This window comes from Sturnira hondurensis, unplaced genomic scaffold, assembly GCF_014824575.4.
Source record: "Sturnira hondurensis isolate 20B ecotype Veracruz unplaced genomic scaffold, ASM1482457v3 Scaffold0008480, whole genome shotgun sequence".
Classification (NCBI taxonomy): Eukaryota; Metazoa; Chordata; class Mammalia; order Chiroptera; family Phyllostomidae; genus Sturnira; species Sturnira hondurensis.
In genome coordinates this window covers 1597654-1617888 of record NW_028081111.1, presented here as the reverse complement: position 1 = coordinate 1617888, position 20235 = coordinate 1597654, and the positions used below count along the sequence as shown (strand labels likewise).

Sequence of the window (20235 nt, the reverse complement as noted above, 5' to 3'; positions counted from 1 at the left end):
TTTTTTAAAAGCTTGCAATGGGCAGACACTGTTCCAAAAATACTGGGAGTCAGTAACTCATCTAGTCCTCTTGAGGCAGTGCTATTATTTATATCCATTTTACCAATGAGAAATGGAGAGCTTAAAAGAAGCCTGTAACTCATAAGTATTACTCAATGCGGCGGGGTAGAGCCAGAATTTAAACTCAGAGCCTGCACACTAAGCACTGTGTAGGAATGCTCAAGTAGCATGTGCTGAGTGTATGAATCCAAGGCTAGTGCACAAGTCTCTTGGCCTCTAGTCCAGCATATGCCCTACCCTGTCATCTTCCTCAGATATGATCCCTTCACTACTCAGTCCCTCAAGTCCCATACTCTTAGCTAGACAGTGGGAACCATTAGCTGTGCTTTCCCCTTATTTCCTTTATTTGCCAGTCCCAAAGACAGGCTACTTCTTCTATATGTGTGTATGTATGTGTGTGTGTGTGTGTGTGTATATATATATATATATATATATATGTTACACTCATACTTGTTGTGTTATTTCACATGACCCTTGTCATAGGATTATTTGTTTTTGTAGAACTGAGGCACTAACTGAAAGAGAGGAAGATGATGATTTTGCTGAAGAAGATGAAGAAGATGAAGAAGAAGATGATGATGATGAAGAAAGTGAAGAAAGTGATGGGGAGGAAGAAGAAACAGGAGAGGAAGAGAAACAAGAAAATGAATACATTGCTGTTGGAGATTTTACTGCTCAGCAGACTGGGGATCTTACATTTAAGGCAGGTGGAAACAAGACCAGAACTTAACCTCAGAATCAGTTTGCATATCTAACAGAATAAGGAAACTCTGTCTTTAAACCTATGTTACATATTCCTAATAATAAATTTTTGAACACTTAGCATATTTAAATAGAATAAATAGTAATAATTTAATAAGAAGAGTCATATGAAATTTTTACCAAATTTACATGGTAGTAAAATGGTAAAAGAGCAATACCCTTCTATTTATTTATTTATTTCCTTTTGAGACTTTATTTTTTAAATATTATTTTTCAATTACAGTTTATATTCAGTATTTTTTGTATTTTTAAAATTAATTAATTAATTAATGTTTCGAGAGGGGAAGGGAGAGAGAAAGAGAGGGAAAGAAACATCAGTGTGTGGTTGCCTCTCTCATGCCCCCTCCAGGGGACTGGCCTGCAACCCAGGCATGTGCCCTGACTGGGAATTGAACGGGTGACACTTTGGTTTGCAGGCTGGCACTCAACCTACTGAGCCACAGCAGCCAGGGCTATTTTGTATTATTATTTGAGATCTATAGCATAGTGATTAGACAATCATATACTTTACAAAGTGGCCAGGGCCCCATGGCTGTTTTGTAACTGTCACTTTGTACTTCTTTATCCCTTTGACTTTTTCACCTAGTCCCCCAAACCCCTTCCCTCTGGAAATCATTAGTCTGTTCCCTGTGTGTATGAATCTGTTTCAATTTTGTTTTATTTATTTCGTTCTTTAGATTCCACCTATAAGTGAAATCATATGGTATTTGTCTTTCTCTTACTGGCTTAGTTCGCTTAGTGTAATACCTTCTAGGTCTATCCATGCTATTGCAAATAGTAAGATTTTGTTCTTTTTTATGCCTGAGGATTATTCCATTGAATATATGTATAACAGCTTTTTTATCCATTCACCTTTTGATGGGCACTTGGATTGCTTTCATATCTCAGCTATTGTAAATAATGGTGCAATGAACATAAAAGTGCATATATTCTTTCGAATTAGTGTTATGGATTTTTTAATACATATTCCCAGAAGTGGAATCACTGGATCATAAGGCAGTTAAATTTTTAATTTTTTGAGGACCCTCCATCCTGTTTTCCATAATGACTGTACCAATCTGCATTCCCACCAACAGTGTATAAGGGCTCCCATTTCTCCACATTCTCACCAACACTTGTTATTTGTTGATTTATTGATGACAGTCATTCTGACAGGTGTGAGGTGATATCTCATTGTAATGTTAATTTGCTTTTCTCTTATGATTAGGGATATTGAGTATCTTTTCATATGTCCCTTGGCCATCTGTATGGTCTCTTTGGAGAATTGTCTATTCAGGTCCTCTGCCCATTTTTAATATGATTGTTTTATTAGTGTTGAGTTGTAGGAGTTCTTTATAAATTTTGAATGTTAACCCCTTATCAGATGTACCATTCGCAGTTATCTTCTCCTATTCAGACGGTTGTTTTTTCCTTTCATTGATGGTTTCCTTTGCTGTGAAAAAACTTTTAGTTTTATGTAGGCCCATATGTTTATCTTTTCTTTTGTTTTCCTTGCTTGAGGAGATATAGCAGAAAAAATATTGCTACGAGCAATGTCAGAGATTTTACTGCCTATGTTTTTTTCTAGGAGGTTCTGGTTTCAAGTCTTACATTTAAGTCTTTAATCTGTTTTGAGTTTATCCTTGTGTTTGGTGTAAGAAGGTGGACTATTTTTTTTATGTATCTCTAGTTTTCCCAACACCACTTACTGTATGTTCTTGCCTCCGTTGACGTATATCAATTGACCACATAGTCATGGGTTTATTTCTGAGCTCTCTACTCTGCCCCTTTGATCTATGTGTTTGTTTTTATACCAGTACCATGCTGTTTTTGATTGCTATGGCTTTATAGTACAACTTATATCAGATGTCTCTGCTTTTCTTCCTTAAGATTGCTGTGGGTATTGGGGGTCTTTTGTGCTTCCATATTAATATTGGGATTATCTTTTCCAGTTCTGTGAAAAACTCCATTGGCATTTTGATTGGGATTGCAGTGAATCTATAGATTGCTTTGGGTAGTATGGATATTTTAATGATGTTAATTCTGCCTATTCTTGAGCACAGTATATGCTTTTATTTATTTGTATCTTCTTTAATTTCTTAAAAAATATATATATATATTGATGTTAGAGAGAGAGAGGAAGGGGGAGGGAGGAAGGGGGATAATTCAGAGAGAGAGAGACTCTAATTTGCTGTTTCACTTATTTATGCATTCATTGGTTGATTCTTGTATTTGCCCTGATCTGGGATTAAACCCTCAGCCTTGGCATACTGGGACAATGCTCTAACCAGCTGAGCTACCTGGCCAGGGCTATTCTTCATTTTCTTTCTTCAGTGTTTTATACTTTTCTGAGTACAGGCCTTTTACCTCCTTGGTTAAATTTTTTCCTAGGTCCTTTTTGATTCAATTATGAATGGGATTGTTTTCTTAGTTTCACTTTCTGATAGTTCATTATTGATTTATAAAAATGCAACTGATTTTTGAATATTTATTTTGAACTGTGGTACTTTACTGAATTCATTTATCAGTTCTAGCAGTTTTTTGGTGGAGTCTTTTGGGTTTTCTGTGTAAAGTATCATGTCATCTGCAAATAATGACAGTTTTCCTTCTTCCTTTCCAATTTGGATGCCTTTTATTTCTTCTTCTTATGTGATTTCTGTGGCTAGGATTTCCAGTGCTATGTTGAATGAGAGTGGTGAAAGTGGAATCCTTGTCTCTTTTCCGATCTTAATGGAGATGCTTTTAGCTTTTCCCCACTGAGTGATGTTAACTGTGGGTTTGTCATGAACGGCCTTTATTGTGTTGAGGTGCTTTCCCTTTATTCCCATTTTTCTGAGAGTTTTTGTCATAAATATGTGTTAGATTTTGTCAATGCTTTTTTTAAAAAAGATTTTATTTATTTATCTTTAGAGAGGAAGGGAAGGAGAGAAGGAGAGAAATATCAATGTAAGGTTGCCTCTTGTGAGTTCCCTGCTGGGAACTGGCCTGAAACCTAGGCATGTGCCCTGACTGGGAATCAAACCACGATTGAGCGCAGGCCCGTGCTCAATCCACTGAGCTACACCAGCCAGGTGTCAATGCTTTTTTTTGCATTTATTGATGTCATATGATTTTTATCCTTCGTTATATTTTTAAAAATAGTTTTAATATTGATAATTCTTATTTTAGGGGTAAAACTGAATTTTAAAATTTGTTTACTTTGTTTTGCTTTAAGAAAGGGGAAATTCTCCATATAATTGAAAGAAACCCTGATGGCTGGTGGATGGGTAAGAATGCCAAAGGAGACAAAGGTCTCGTTCCCAGAACCTACCTGGAGGTTAGTGTTTGTTGTTTATTCTTTCCTTTTCCTTCTTCACTATCTGTTCATTTTTTTAAAACATTAACCTGTATTCTTGGATTAACTGACTAGTAAATGACTTGAAGTATAGAATTTGCTTTAATTTCTGAGGGGTAGGGCTTGGGGAAAATACTGTGTGTTGATAGTCCTGGGACCTGTGATTACTGTCATCCAGGTAAGCCCTCGAATGTTATTTCACAATGAATATGCTTGGTGGATGGGTACTGATCATAAAAATTAATCAATGTTTATTATTTGTTGTAAAACAAAACTACAGTTAATTTTGTCTTAATTTCTATAAATATGTGATCCTGTAATAGGATATGAACATACTATACATTCATGTTTGTAATCTATTGGTTTTTGTATTTTATGATATAACATGGTCATTTTCTGTACCAACATATATAATCAATCTGTTTGGGTCAGTGCTGGCCAATAGATCTCTAATACAAACAACAAATTGTAATTTAAAATTTTCTAGTAACCACACTGAGATGTCTTTTTTTCTGACACCACTTCTCACACCTGTGTGGGGTTTTTTCCTGATAACAAAAATGTGTTGTTTTCCATACCAGATGTCTAAAACCAACCAGGTTTCCAACAGTTCAATTTAATTGTGACACTCACTCTTAGAGTTAGTGCAGGCCCTTAAGTTACAAGCGCAATCCTATGAATTGCCCTACTTTAGATGCCAGTCACGAGTCCCAGAGACCTCTCGTATTTGTAAGTGACCAGCCATAGCAAGATACAGGAGTTCCCACACCCTTCCTCAGGTTCACTGATTTGCTAGAGGAACTCACAGAGTCTAGTAAAACACCTTACTTGTATTTATCATGTTATTATGAAGGACCCGACTCAGGGAGAGCCACATGGAATAGGTGCAGGTGGGGAGAGGAATTGAGAGATGGAGGGAGTAGGACTTGGGTCTTGCACTCATGCTCTGGGGCCATCCTACCAGCACTTCAGAGTGGTCACCGGACTGGAAGCTCCTTAAACCCTGTTGTTTTTGAAGTTTTTATGGAGATTTTATTACATAGGCATGAGATTAAATTCTTGACCATTGGTGATTGAGTTTAATTCCAGCTTTTTTTCCCCTCTCCGAAGGTGGGGGGAGGATGTGATAAAAGTTCCAGTGCTTTACCCAATTAAAAAATGGACAAAGGACCTGACTAAACACTTTCCAAAGAGGACATACAGCTGACCAACAGACATATGAAAAGGTGCTCAACATCACTAATCATCAGAAAAATGCAAATTAAAACCACAGTGAGATATTATCTCACACCTGTCAGAATGGCCATCATCAATAAATCAACAAACAACAAGTGCTGGCAGGGATCTGGAGAAAGGGGAACCCCTTTGCGCTGTTGGTGGGAATGCAGATTGATGTAGCAAATGTGGAAAGCAGTGTGGGGAGACTTCAAAAAATTAAAAATGGACCCACCTTTTAATCCAATGATTCTACTTCTGGGAATATATCCAAAGGAACCCAAGACACTAATTTGAAAGAATATAAGCACCCCCATATTCACTGCAGTGTTACTTACAATTGCCAAGGTATGAAAGCAGCCCAAGTATTTAACAGTAGATGAGCAGATAAACAACTATGGGATATTTACACAATGGAATACTACTTGGCTATAAAAAAGAAGAAAATGTTACTTTTGCAACAGTGTAGGTGGACCTGGAGAACATGCTAAGTGAAATAAGCCAGTCAGAGAAAGACAAATACCATGATTTCATTCATATATAGAATCTAATGAACAAACCGAACTAACAAGCAAAACAGAGACGGACTCATAGATAGAGAGCAGGCTGACAGCTGTGGGAGTGGAGGGTTGAGGGGTGGAGGGATTGAGCCAAAAGGAAAAGGGACTCATGGACACGGACAACAGAGTGGTAATTGAGGGAGGTGAGGGGTATAAGGGGACTAAATGGTAACAAACAAACAAACAAATATTAAAGCAGCCTTACAAGGAATTTGAGGCTCCCCCATCTCACCCCCAAGCAGAAAGAAAAATTTTCAAACCTTTAATCCCAGGTCTGGTTTTTAAGGCAACCAGCATCTCACCACCTGATTAGCAAGCATAACCTTGAATGTGGTTGAAAGGGCTTGTTGTGAAGAACAAAAGACACTCCTGTCGCTCAGGAAGTTCCAAGAGGTTTAAGACTGTTGCCAAGAACTGGCAATAAAGACCAACTGTATATTTTGCATTATATCACATATTTTTAAAAAGTAAAAAGAAATGGGTGAGATTTTAATAATATATTTTATATTATTCAATATATCAAAAATATTGTCATTTCAACATATAATTAATGCTAAAAATACTTCTCTTTTTATGCTATATCTTTAAATTCCAGTGTATATTTTACATTTACATGGCACATCTCAATTTGAAGGAATCACATTTCAAGTGTCAGCAGCCACAGGTGGCAAGTAGCTGCTGTATTGCCTAGTCCAGGTCTAGATCAGCTGTGTCGATGGTAGAACAGTATTCCAGCTTCATAGAGATGGACTTTAAGTTATTTCCAACTTATAATGGCTGCCAATTATGTGGCAAAGAAGCTGTGATTAGCTTCTACTCTGAGTTACAAGAGATCCCCAGATAGTGGCTTAAATAAGGTAGAAGCACATTTCTGTCGCACAAGGCGGAAGTGTGGAGGTCGCAGTCACAGGGCGCTGAGGCCCTGTGTGACGTTTCACTCTGAGGTTAGGTGGGGGACAGCTCTTCCAGGGGCATCTCTGTAGTTTAAGTTGGCTGCTAGATCTCTAAATGGCTCCAGGCACCAAAAGAGAAGGAAAGGGAAACACGAAGTCAAAAGGCCTGAGCTGCCATGTTTTTTGAAGCCATTTCTTGGAAGTTACACAAAAAACTTCCAATTATATCTTGGTCAGAATTTAGTTCTTTTTGGTCTGGGGTGCCTGGAGCGGAGGCAAGGGCAGAGGCAGAGGTGGAGGTGCTTTGAAAGATGCTACTGTCAGAGTGTGAAATTTCTCAAAATTGAAATTAATAAAGGATATAAGATCTAGATCTCCAAGATGGCCACCTAGGTAAACATGGCTGGTCTCATCACACAAACACATCAAAATTACAGCTAAACTACAGAACAACCATCACACAGAACTTGCAGAAATCAAGTTGAACAGAGATCCCACAACCATGGAATTAAAGAAGGAACCACATCCATCCACACTGGCAGGAGGGGCAGACACGCAGAGATGTGGATTGGGCTGGTCCCACACCTATGTGTGGCAGATAAAAATCATGTGGTGGATAAAAATTGTGAGGGATATCTCAGGAGTGAGGGGTCCCAGCCCCACATGAGGCACCATAGCCCAGGTTCCAGTGCCTGTAAGAAAAGTTCCTGTGGCTTCTGGCTGTGAAAACCAGTGGAGATTGTGTCAGTAGAAGTAACTGCTGGATTCCCAGGCAGTTCCTCTTAACGGGCCTGTGTGCAAAGTTACTCAGACTCACTCCTACTGCGCTCCAGCACCTGGGCAGCAGATGGAAAGGTACCAGTGGTATACAGGGAGGAACTGAAGTATCTGGCATCAGGGTGAGAGCTGGGGGCCAGTTTTCTCCAAGACAGAACTGCTGGCAGAGGCTATTGCTCCTGTCTGAACCCTCCCCCTAAAGAGGCACAGAGTATGGTGGGCACCATATCAGAGACTCCATCAACCTGGTTCGCACTGTTTGTGTTGCCCTGGCGATTTCCTAAGTCTCCACCCCACCCAACTTACCTGCCCACCTAAGTGGTTAACAGTGCCCTTTTCATACAAGTGACTTGTCTTGGCACATGATTCCGATCTTCCTAAATCCTCTCAAACAAGCAGCAGCTGGCCTCAGCGAGCCCCCCCTACTTTGCTAAGTGGCCCCACGCCCTGCACTAGCGGCAGCTGGCATTGGTTCACAGCCTGTCCTTGCTAGGGCACCTCCAAGCTCAGCACAAGAAGCAGCCAGCTGCTGCTTGCATTATAGCTTATGCCAAGTGGCCCAAGACAGAACACAAGGGGCACCAGAGTCCAGCTGAAGTGAGTCCTGCTGAATTAAGCCCTGCTCTGTGGAGGGAGCCCATGCACAACTGATTCTCCACAGAGGGTGGAGGTTGGTGGTCAGTGGTCACAGCCAGTTCTTGCATGCAGCTCATTGGCCTGGGTAAATCACTCCCATTGGCCTGCCAACAGAAATCAAGGCTCAACTATAAGAGGAGTATGTACTCAACCCACACAGAAGGCGCACCTCAACTACCCAGCTTGGGTGATAGGGGAGGCTGTGTCACTGGACTCTATAGGACACTTTCTACATTAGTCCACACTACCAAGACAGGGAGTCATAGCAGCTCTATCTAATCCATAGAAACAAATACAGAGAGGCTGCCAAAACGAGGAGACAAAGAAGGATGGCCCAAATGAAAGAGCAGAACAAAACTCCAGAAAAAGAACTGAAAATGGAGATAAGCAATCTCCATCAGATGCAGAGTTCAAAACACTGGTTATAAGGATGCTCAAGGAACTTAGTGAGAACCTTAGCAGCATAAAAAATGTCTAGTCACAAATGAAGGAAATACTAATTGAAATAAAGAACAATTTACAGGGAATCAGCAGTAGAGTGGATGAAGCTGAGAATGAAATCAGTGACTTGGAACATAAGGAACCAAAAAATAACTAATCAGAAAAAAGAAGAAAAACAAATCCAAAACAATGAGGATAGTGTAAGGAGCCTCTGGGGCAACTTCATGTGTACCAACATTTGCATGAGGGCAGTGCTGGAAGGAGAAGAGAGAGCAAGAAATTGGAAATCTATTTGAAAAAATAATGACAGAAAACTTCTCTAACTTGGTGAAGGCAACAGATATACAAGTCCAGGAAGTGCAGAGAATGCCTAACAAGATGAACCAAAGGGGCCCACACCAAGTCACATCAACATTAAAATGCCAAAGGTTAAAGATAAAGAGAGCATCTTAAAAGCAGCAAGAGAGCCCTGGCTGGTATGGCTTAGTGGATTAAGTGCCAGCCTGCTTACTGAGGGGTTGCTGGTTTGACTCCCAGTCAGGGCACTTGTCTGGGTTGTGGGCCAGGCTCCCAGTTGGGGCATTTGGGGATGTGCGAGAGGCAGCTGATCAATGTACCTCTTGCACATCGATGTTTCTCTTCCTCAAAAAGAAATAAAAGAGAATTTTTTTTAAAGCAGCAAGAGAAAAGCTGGTAGTTTCCCACAAGGGAGTTCCCATAAGACTGTCAGCTGATTTCTCAAAAGAAACTTTGCAGTCTAGAAAGGGACTGGCAAGGAATATTTGAAATGATGAAAAGCAAAGGCCTACAACCCAGGTTACTCTATCCAGCAAAGCTTTCATGTAGAATCAAAGGGCAGATAAAGACCTTCCCAGAGAAGAAAAAGCTAAAAGAGTTCATCATCACCAAACCATTATTATATGAAATGTTAAGGGAACTTATTTAAGAAAATGAAGACCAAAACGATGAACAGTAAAATGGTAATAATTACATATCCATCAATAATTGAATCTAAAAAACAAACTAAGCAAACAAGCAGAACAGAAACAGAATCATAGATATGGAGAATGATGATGACAGCCAGATGGGAGGAGGATTGGGAGAATAGGTGAAAAGGTGAAGGGTTTGAGAAGCACAAATTGGTAGTTACAGAATAGTCATGGGGATGTAAAGTACAGTATAAAAAATGGAGAAGCCAGAGAACTTATATACATGACCCATGGACATGAATAGAAGTATGGGGATGTTGTGAGTGACTGGGGGATAGTTGGTGGAGGGGGGCACAGGGGGAAAAATTGGGACAACTATAATAGCATAATCAATAAAATATAATTTACAAAAAGAAATTAGTTCTTTTCAACAACTAGCTGCAAGGAGGGATTGGAAAGTAATCTTTTCACCAGCTCCGTGCTAACATGAAGGATTCTGTTAGAAAAGAAGAGGTGGAGATTCAGCAGTAGACAACATATACAGACCTTTACAGACCTCTATAAAAATCTGTAATTGGAAAGGACTTCCCCATCTCAGGATTATTTTCTTCTAATGCTTTTAGAGTTCTTTTATTTCTGCCTGTACTTCTTTGTTTTTATGTGAGTATGTTCCACCTGGAATTAATTTTGATTAAACTTACTCTCAATTTCTATCCCTGTATTTTATTCAAACAGTGAGGTGATCAACCATGTGTTGAAATCTTTTTTCCTACTGACTTTTTAAAAAAGTTTTTACTTATTTTTACTTAATTTTAGAGAGTGGAGAAGGGAGAGAGGAGAGAGAGAGACATCAATGTAAGAGAGAAACATCAGTTGGTTGCCTCTTGTACGTGCCCCAACTGGGGACTAAATCCGAAACCCAGGCATGTGCCCTGACCAGGAATCAACCAAAGACCTTTTGGTTGGTGGGCTGACCCTCTAACCAACCGTGCCATGTCGGTCTGGGTTCCCACTGAGTTTTGATATGCCCATCATGTAAATTTCCATCTACACTTGAGTCTCTCTGAAAGTTTTTTTATTGGTTTATTTTTACAATATGTGAAAAAGTACCTCATCTTTCAATCACTTTTCAGCCCTGTCATAAAGAAGGCCCAGAATCAAGTGAAGAAGGCAGTGACGGGGATGTGGCTTTGAGGGATGAGACAGCAGAAGGAACACAAGTTAAACAAAGGTACAAAGGCCCGAGGGAATATCAAAGTCAAATAAATAAAAGGTTTAGGGAACTTTATTTTTACCATTGTAAATAATTCAAGAATTTTTTGCAGTGGAGACAACTTGCAGTTTGTGGACAGTGCTTTTCATATAACTATTTGCTTAAAGATCATCACTGCTTTAATTTTGTGATGGTTCTGTCTTGGTTTCATCTGGATACTGTTAAGTTTTTGAAACTTACTGATGTTTATGTACTTTGTTCTTTGATTAATGAAGTTCTGTAAGTAGGTGAATAAGCGTAACCTGTCTGTGCACTCACCTTGCCGTTTTGTCTCCCAGAACTGATTCTCAGTGGAGTACTGTTCGAAAAGCTCTCTCGGAGGTTGGTATCTCCTCTCTTGTCCATGATGTCTTACTTTGTTACCTAAGAGTTCTGCTAGAGTTCAGATTCAAAACCAGATAGGGACTTTGGGAGATAGCATTGAATCTTAAACAGGGTACAGTGCACAGAATGTCCAGGGCACAAAACATGCATTTCTGGCTTAGTAAGCCTGTGCTCCAAGTAGCATTTCCCATCAAGGGCTTTTCTCTAAGAAGAGTAGATTTGAGGGCTTGGTAATATCTCTCACTGATTCTACCTGAATTTTCTGTCTTTTGTGTAAACACTGCTGTTAAATTTTAGTTAATATGAAAAATTCCAGAAATCTCAAAAAAGTAAGAAATTATTCATAATCCTAACATTTAAAAAATTATGTAACAACATGAAATTTACTCCCTGCATAAGTAACCACCATTAACAGTTTGGTAACTGTTTTCCTGACTTTTTATCCTGGGGCTTATGTGTGTGTGTGTGTGTGTGTATGTGTGTGTGGTATGTGTGTATGTATATATACCAGAATGTATATATGAAACATTATACACAGGACAGTGATGCCCAAGTCCCCTTCAAAGTAGGTACCTTGGGACCTCACACAGTTCTTCCAATTGCCATCAGATGCCCCATCATATTTTCCTGAATCTCAGCAATGTCTGAAGTCTCTTCCCTTTCAGAGGTGATTTTAATTTTGGAAAAAGGCAATAGTTGGCAAGGTGCCAGATCTGGGCTGTAAAGGGTCTTGGTGATTTGGTGTTTCGCCAAAAAAACCCCACACAAGACATGATGTGTGAGCTGGCGCATTGTCATGATAAAGCTGTTAATCACCAGTTGCACATAGCTGCAGCCTTCTGAATCACCTGAATAGTTTCCACAGAGGAATCTTCAAGCTTAACACAAAATTTCTTGCTCTAATCGCTCAGTCATTTTGAATATGAGGGCCACACAGTACACATGCTCAGTGGCATCTACCATCCCCACTGACTAGCACAGTGAAGTTGTCATTATTCATGTGTGTTTACACATGTGCATTCCAGTCCACTGTCCTTACCTGCCAGGTTACATTGACATCATGCAAACCTTTCTTGTTATATTAACAATGTCTGGACTTTTTCTGGACAGACCTGTATGTGTGTGTGTATGTATACACACACATACACACACATAACATGTATACAAAAATCCATTAAATCGTCAGTGCATATCAATTCATGATATAAACTCATCTGTTACATGACAGTACACTGTGGCTTAGGACAGGAGGAGGGACATTTGATGAGGGATGTGCAGGAGCACAGAGCTCTGCCCACTGGGCATGGCTTGGGTCTTAGGTCCTTGGGAGATGCCAGGATTCAGTGATGGCCTCCACTTAGGAATTTGGGGTTAACTTGCTGTGTTAGTCCACTAACATCTGTACATTTGTGTTTTACTTTTTGGGTTGCAGTTGCTATAGTGGTAAAGACAATAGGTGAGGGAAACATGAATGAAAACAGCAAATCAATTTGTTTTTAGCATGTTCAGCAGATCAACACTGTTGATGTGTTGACAACGATGGGAGCCATTCCTGCCGGGTTCAGGCCTTCCACGCTCTTCCAGCTTCTGGAGGAAGGTAACAGGTGTTTGCAGTCACCACAGACCTTTAGTTAAACAGTCAATCTTTACATCTGGTTTCTTTGTTTTAGACACAATAAGTTGTTCAAAAAGATGTTGAACCTTACATCTCATTGCTGCTCATCTTTTCCTCATCTTTCCTATGAGAGTGGAGGAAGGATCCCTGATCCTGTCAGAGGCCGGCCTGTCTTCCTGTGCTTTTGGCTCCAGCCCCTTTTCTTTATTTCAAAGACTTGGCTCTTACTTGCCATCTTTTTCTTGTATCTTCAGCTTGTCCCTGCACCCACTGTTTCTTCCCTCATTAGTGGTACTGACATGCCTAATTCCTCCTACCTCGGAAGAACCAGCCTCTCCAGCCCCGTCCATTTCTAGGTGAAGGTTCCCTTTCCCTTTTCCAAAGACTTACCTCCATTCGTTTTTTTTCTGTTTTCTTACTTGTTCTTGGACTTTCCAGTACTTGGCAACATTTGTCCATAAACCTGTTTTAAAGAAGAGTGATGATGTGGGAAGCTGCTCTGATGCCCTGAGTTGTGACGTTATCTGTGGAAAGGCTGCTTTGAGGTGCCTCTGCTGGGAAGCTCTTCTCAGCTCCCTTGAAAGCCTGCTCCTCCTCTTCCTTTGGGTCTCGGTTAATTCCACCTACCTATAGACATTTTCCTTGAGTAATGTAGGTTCCCTCTATTCCTGTCCACCTGAGCACCCTTTGTGGGTCTAAGTCAGCTTATGATTATCTTACTTATCCTCCTGTCTACTTATTTTTTAAATGATATCCCCCACTCAATCATAAATGAAGGAGGTCAGGGCTTTATTTTTCAGATCATGTTTGTACTGTGGAGTCCTGGGGTAGTACCTGGCACAGAGTTGGAACTCAGAGATGATTTTGCAAATGAATATATGATTTATTAATAAGTATTCTTCATGACTAAAGTATGGGAGAACAATATAAAAATGGTTTCTGTTAAGTGAAATTAGTAATTATATAATTTTCTTAGTTTCTAAAATGTGTTTACGGATTTTCTGCATTTTACAAAAATATTTGAATGGATCATCTTTATCACAGGCCATGTTATTGACCTAAGAGCCTTTTGGGTCTTTCTTTTTTTAAAAAAAATTTAAAGGTTTTATTTATTTATTTTTTAGGGAGGGGGAAAGGAGGGAAAAAGAGAGGGAGAGAAACATCAATGTGTGGTTGACTTTAATGTGGCCCCCACAGGGGACCAGGCCCACAACAGAGGTATGTGCCCCTACTGGGAATTGAACTGGCAACCCTTTGGTTCACAGCTCAGGCTCAATCCACTGAGCACACCAGCCTGGGCGCTTTTGGATCTTTCTTAAAGCTGCTTGGAGATCAGCTCTTATGTGCTTCTATCTTTGTGTTTCCTGTCTTGTTTTTGTGTGTAAATCTCTGTTGGTGCCTCTGTCTTAGGAAGTCTATTCCCAGGAAGCATCCAGCTTTTTAGATTTCGATTTCCTAAGTTTATAGCATAACATCATGGATTTTTGGTTTTCAGTTTTATTACCCCCCCTTTTTTGTAAGAAAGTAAAGGAAAATTATTTTTACAGGGAATCAATTTCAAGCACGTTACTTCTTACAGCCAGAGCTCACTCCTTCACAGCTGGCCTTCAAGGATCTCATGTGGGATGCTAAGACAGGCACAGTAAGTACCAGAACTAAGTTACAACTTTTTAAAAAATATATATTTTATTGATTATGCTATTACAGTTGTCCCATTTTATTTCTCCCCTTTATTTCCCTCTGCCATGCAACCCCTTCTCACCAGCATTCCCCCACCTTAGTTCATCTCTATGGGTTATATATATAAGTTCTTTGGCTTCTCCATTTCCCACACTATTCTTAATCTCCCCCTATTTTCTACCTACCATTTATGCTTCTTATTCCCTGTACCTTTTCCCCCATTCATTCCCCTCCTCCTTCCCCTCCCCATTGATAACCCTCCATGTGATCTCTATTTTTGTGATTCTGTTCCTGTTCTAGTTGTTTGCTTAGTTTGTTTTTGTTTTTGTTTTTGTTTTTTTGTTTTTTTAGGTTCAGTTGTTGATAGTTGCGTACTTGTTGTCATTTTACTGTTTGTAGTTTTGATCATCTTCTTTTTCTTTGATAAATCCCGTTAACATTTCATATAATAGGGCAGGGGTGTCAAACTCATTTTCACTGGGGGCCACATCAGCCTCACTGTTGCCTTCAAAGGGCCGAAATAATTTTAGGACTGTATAAATGTAACTACTCCTTAACTGTTAAGGAGTTAAAATTACATTCTTTTTATCTTTAATCTTGGATAACTTAATGATGATGTGCCTTGGTGTGTTCCTTCTTGGGTCCAATTTCTTTGGGACTCTTTGAGCTTCCTGGGTTTCCTAGAAATCTCTTTCTTTTCCCAGATTGGGGAGGTTCTTCTTCATTATTTTTTCAAATAATTTTTCAATTTGTTACTTTTGTTCTTCTTCTGGTACCCCTATGATTCAGATGTTAGAGTGCTTAAAGTTGTCCTGGAGGTTCCTAATCCTCTCCTCATTTTTTTGAATTCTTGTTTCTTCATTCTGTTCTGGTCGAATGTTTATTTCTTCCTTCTGGTCCAAATCATTGATTTGAGTCCCAGTTTCCTTCCTGTTATTGCTGATTCTCTGTAGAGTTTCCTTTATTTTACTTTTCATAGCCTTCACTTTTTCCTCTATTTTGCAACCATACTCAACCATTTCTGTGAGCATCCTGATTACTAGTGTTTTGAACTCTGCATCTGATGATAGGATGGCTATCTTCATTGCTTAGGTCTGTTTTTGGAGCTTTGATCTTCTCTTTCATTTGGGCCATATAGAAAAATATGGCCCAAATCTTGGTGCCTTTCATGTAGTAAGTGGCGGAGCCTTACGTATTCACCAGGGCAGGGCAATTCACTTTGCTGTGTTGTGGTCCTGTATGTGGGGGTTGGGTCAAAGAGGGAACAATGTTACTTGCTCAGCAATCACTGGCTTTCAATCACTTCTCCCACAACCCACAAGCAAATTGGGCCTTTCTGGTGCTGATTCCTTTTGGGTGGGCTTGTGTACGTTCTAGGTCCCTGTGGGTCTCTCCAATGAACTCTCCTGCGAGGCTGGGATTTTCTCCCACTGCTGCAACCTGCACAGGTTTTTAGAGTCAGAGGTTTTGAGGCTTTATTTTTCTGGAACTGTGGGTTGTGCAGTCTGTCTCACTCCCCAGTTGTTCCTTCCAGTTTATACGCACACAAATGTGGCACTGCCCAGTCTGCCAGCTGCCGCTTTGCCCACTGCAAGTCCTCTCCACCCCTCCTACCTGTCTGGATGAATGTTTCTTCTTTGACTCCTTGGTTGTTGGACTTTCATACAGTTTGGTTTTCTGGCAGTTCTCATTATTTTTTGTTTTTAAGTTTGTTGTTGTCTTTCTTTTTTTTTTTTTTTAAGATTTTATTTATTTATTTGTTTATTTATAGAGGGGAAGGAGAGAGGGAAAGAAACATCAATGTATGGTTGCCTTTTGTGCGTCCCCTGCTGGTAGTTAGCCTGCAAGGAACGGGCCTGCAACCCAGGCATGTGCCCTGACTGGGAATCGAACCGCGATCGTCTGGTTCGCAGGCCCGCGCTCAATCCACAGAGCTACGCCAGCCAGGGCTTGTTGTTGTCTTTCTTTTGGCTGTGCAAGGAGGCAAAGTGTGTCTCCCTATTCCTCCATCTTGGTCGGAAGTGCCCTCTAGTTATAACTTTTCCAGATTGTGTCATGATTGCAAGTATACCTAATTGGTATAAGGACCTATAATGCATATAAATTGATTAATGCATTATGGAAAACAAAGAAATAATGGTTTCTGTTTGTGATTTTGAAATACTCAGTGATAGTTTCATCAATAAGACAAAACTTGGGTTTGTGACTTTGTTCCTCTTCTCCACTGCTCTCTTCTCCCATTGTTACAAAGGAAACTGTACTTATCAGAATCTGTATTTGTCTCAATTTCTTCATCTGTGAAAAGCGAATTATATTACTACTTCCCACATCGTGTTATTGTGAGAATTATATGTGTGAAGAGCAGATAACAGTGCTTGGCTCACGATAATAACTCAGAAAATATTAGCCAGTATCATCATCATTAGTAGTAGTAGTAGAAATAATATTATTTTAATTATGTAGGAATGAATACTTTCTGAATATACTTTTTGGGGACAGCTTGGAGTAAAGGATTGCTGTATTCCCACTATTTGAAGTAGGAAATACTCTTGATATTTAAGTCTACATTCAGACTTTTTAGCAGATCTGCACTGCATTGGTACACATCATGCCCTTTCCTGTTTACCTTCCACTTTTTCTTCCCTTCTCCCCCAGAACTTCAGGGGAAGAATAAAAGGACCCAGTGTGGTCAGGTTTTGTATTGAAGGTATGTACAGAATTAGAATTGCTGTGCCCTTTTTCCTCTCAAGCTAAACATTGCCTAGAACCTTTTTGTATTAAATGTCTTTTGTTGCAAGTCAACAAAGATGGTGTATTTGATCTGTTTAGTGTGCTAGTACTAGAATAAATGGCATTTAATTTTATGAACTTGTACCCAGAGAGCTGATTATTCATCTCTCATATCTTAAGCTGAAAAGGTAACAGGCTTTTAATTTTTGTCTTATTTTTAATCTTATAAGCCATTTAAAAGGAAGTACCCATGACCATAAAGCAGAATGTCAAGAGTTGAAGATGTTTGCTGTGACTGGTGTGGGTCAATGGGTTGGGCATTGCCAGAGACCAAAAGGTCTCTTGTTCGATTCCCAGTTGGGACACATACCTGGGTTGCAGGCTAGGTGCTTGGTTGGGGATATGTGAGAGGCAACCAGTTGATGTTTCTCTTGCACATCCATGTTTTTTCCCCTTTCTTGCTCCCTTCTTTCCTCTTTCTCTAAAAATAAATGTAACCCTGGCTGGTGTGGCTCAGTGGATTGAGCACTGGCCTACAAATCAAAAGGAAGTGGGTTCAATTCCCAGTCAGGGCACATGTCTGGGTTGTGGGCCGTTTCTCTCTCTCTCTTTCTCCCTCCCTTCCCCCTTCTCTAAAAGTAAATAAATAAAATATTTTAAAAAATAAAATAAATAAAATCTTTTTAAAAATTGAAGGTGTTATGATATTAGAAACAGAAATGCCAATTTATTTATTGACATTCTGAACTAGACTTGTGAGGTAGAACTGAACAGTCACATCCAGTGGTTGGTGCGTTCTTACATTCGCTCTGTCAAAACATTTGTATGAGAAGCCAAGGGACAATGTAGATAAGTGCTTGAAGTCAAAGGAAGGAGGAGCTGGATACTGTGAATGTTGCTGTGACCATCTACTCTAACGCACACTGTGGAGGAGGGACTGTGTGACGGAACCTGGAGTACGTGATTCCCCGGTCAGGTCACACTTTTTATCTGACTGTATGGACTGTTTTTTTTTAAAAATCATAATTCTTATGCATTTACCCCCAAATGCAAATATTTTAAATATAAATATTTATTTAAAATGTACCTGAAAAATTTACCTAAAAGTGTACCTGAAAAATTAAATTTAAATTAATTTAATTTGACTTAAATTAATTATACTGTTGACACTTATGGGTGTATATTTATGTTTAGTTTTTTCTTTTATTCTTTTTCTTTTATGTACATTTTCTTAAGTATTTATAAAAGATACTTTGAAAATAAATTTGTTTTATAAGTCACAAAGGTAAACCTATTTTACAGCTAATTTTTCTCTCAGATTAGGTCAAGACCAAGCCGTGTTTCATTGATTCTGACCCTCTGGAGCTGCAAAATGATTCCTGTTCCTGGAGGGAGCATCCAGGTTCTCAGCAGACACGTGCGCCTCTGTCTGTTTGATGGTAGTAAGGTGAGCTTGCTGAGGAACACGTTGGTTCATGTCAGGATGGAAAACAGTTTGTTAATGCTGTGTATGAAACATACTGCATAGGGTCTGTCTGCCTCTGTGTCTTTTTCTCTGTATGTATATGTGTATATATGAACGTGTGTGTATGTGTATGTACATATAAAATAATACATGGTAAAGCACAAACCACATGAGTTCTGATGACATAGGCTTAACTTCTGGCTCTATCCATTGCTAGGAATGTGATGTTCACTTGTATATCATAGTTAACTACTCTGAGCCTTAGATTTTTACCCACAAAAGGTACTGATGCCTGTCTTCTACTATTACAGAGCTCAGGTCTTCAGTGCACAGAGTGGCATTTCTGACAAATTTATATTCCTGTATAGCCAACACCCCAGTCAGGATGTGGAACATTATCCTCACAAAGTTTCCTTGTTTCCTTCTCCACTTGACTCCTCCCTGATTCCTAAGAGAGTATTTTATACCCAGTACCAAAGAATTTGAATGACTTCTAAAAAATGAATTGATTTCTTGTGAAATAATAGCTTAAATAGTGCTTAGATGGAAATTTATAGCTTTAATTGCATATAGTACTAGATAAAAAGAAAGATTTAAAACTAGTGATATAAGCTACCAAATGAAGAGGCTAGAAAAGGAAGAGTGAGTTAAATCAGAAGAAAGTAGAATGGAGAAAATAATAAAGGTAAGAGTAGAAATTAATGAAATACCATATTTTTTGGACTATAAGATGCACTTCCCCCCCCCCAAATTTGGGAGGAATAATGGTTGTTAATGCTGCTCTTGAGTTCTGTTTATATTTACATTGGTGAAATGTTATGTTATTTATGTTACTAAATATTCTACCACATTTTTTACTTCAAAATTTTTTCCCTATTTTCCTCCTCTGAAACCTAGGTGTGTCTTATGGTCCGAAAAATAAGGTAGAAAATGAACAAAAGAGAAAATTAGGGAAGCAAAAGTTCATTCTTTGAAGAGGTTGGTACAATTGAGAGATGTCTACCTAGTAAAACTGATGAAGGCGTTTTCAAAAGGGAGAGAGAAAGAAAACAAATGATTAATATCATTTGTTGGATATGGAACCTCACCAGATCCAGCAGACATTAAAAGGACAGTGAGGGGATATTGTAAACCTCTTTACGCCAATAAATTTGACACCATGAAAATCCCTTGAAAACCACAATTTACTGAAGCTGACATAAAAAATAAAATTTAAATAACCTTTGTTAAAAATATTGAAACTTTAATTACAAACCTTCCAATGAAGAAAACTCTAGGCCCAGATGGCTTCACTGGTGTGTTCCTCCAAACATTTAATGAGAATTAATATGAACAGTAGACAAATTCTTCCAAACATGAGGAAGAAATGCTTCCCACCCACTTTATAAGGTCAGGAAAAACATGATGCCAAAATATGACAAGATATTACAAGACAAAAAATTATAAGACTGGTATCCCTCGTGAATATTGAAACTAAAATCCTTAATAAAATATTAGCAGATTGAATATCATGATTAATTGGGGAATATTGGATTTGAATTCCAGGAATTCTAATGCACACA

The 20235-nt window shown here is 39.1% G+C and overlaps 1 protein-coding gene across 5 annotated transcripts in view; it reads left to right on the top strand.

Moving 5' to 3' along the window:
- The window catches only part of NPHP1 (nephrocystin 1), an 82786-nt gene that overhangs the window by 19753 nt on the left and 42798 nt on the right, over window positions 1-20235 (top strand). For 3 of the 5 annotated variants that reach the window (XM_037054994.1, XM_037054993.1, XM_037054995.1), the window contains 7 exons: window positions 562-763; window positions 4016-4117; window positions 10720-10817; window positions 11138-11180; window positions 12684-12780; window positions 14346-14440; window positions 18527-18655. In XM_037054994.1, coding sequence (XP_036910889.1) covers window positions 562-763; window positions 4016-4117; window positions 10720-10817; window positions 11138-11180; window positions 12684-12780; window positions 14346-14440; window positions 18527-18655 — 766 coding nt within the window. Of the gene's footprint in view, window positions 1-561; window positions 768-4015; window positions 4118-10719; window positions 10818-11137; window positions 11181-12683; window positions 12781-14345; window positions 14441-18526; window positions 18656-20235 lie in introns of all 5 variants that reach the window. The other 2 variants (XM_037054997.1, XM_037054996.1) reach the window with 2 other exon arrangements.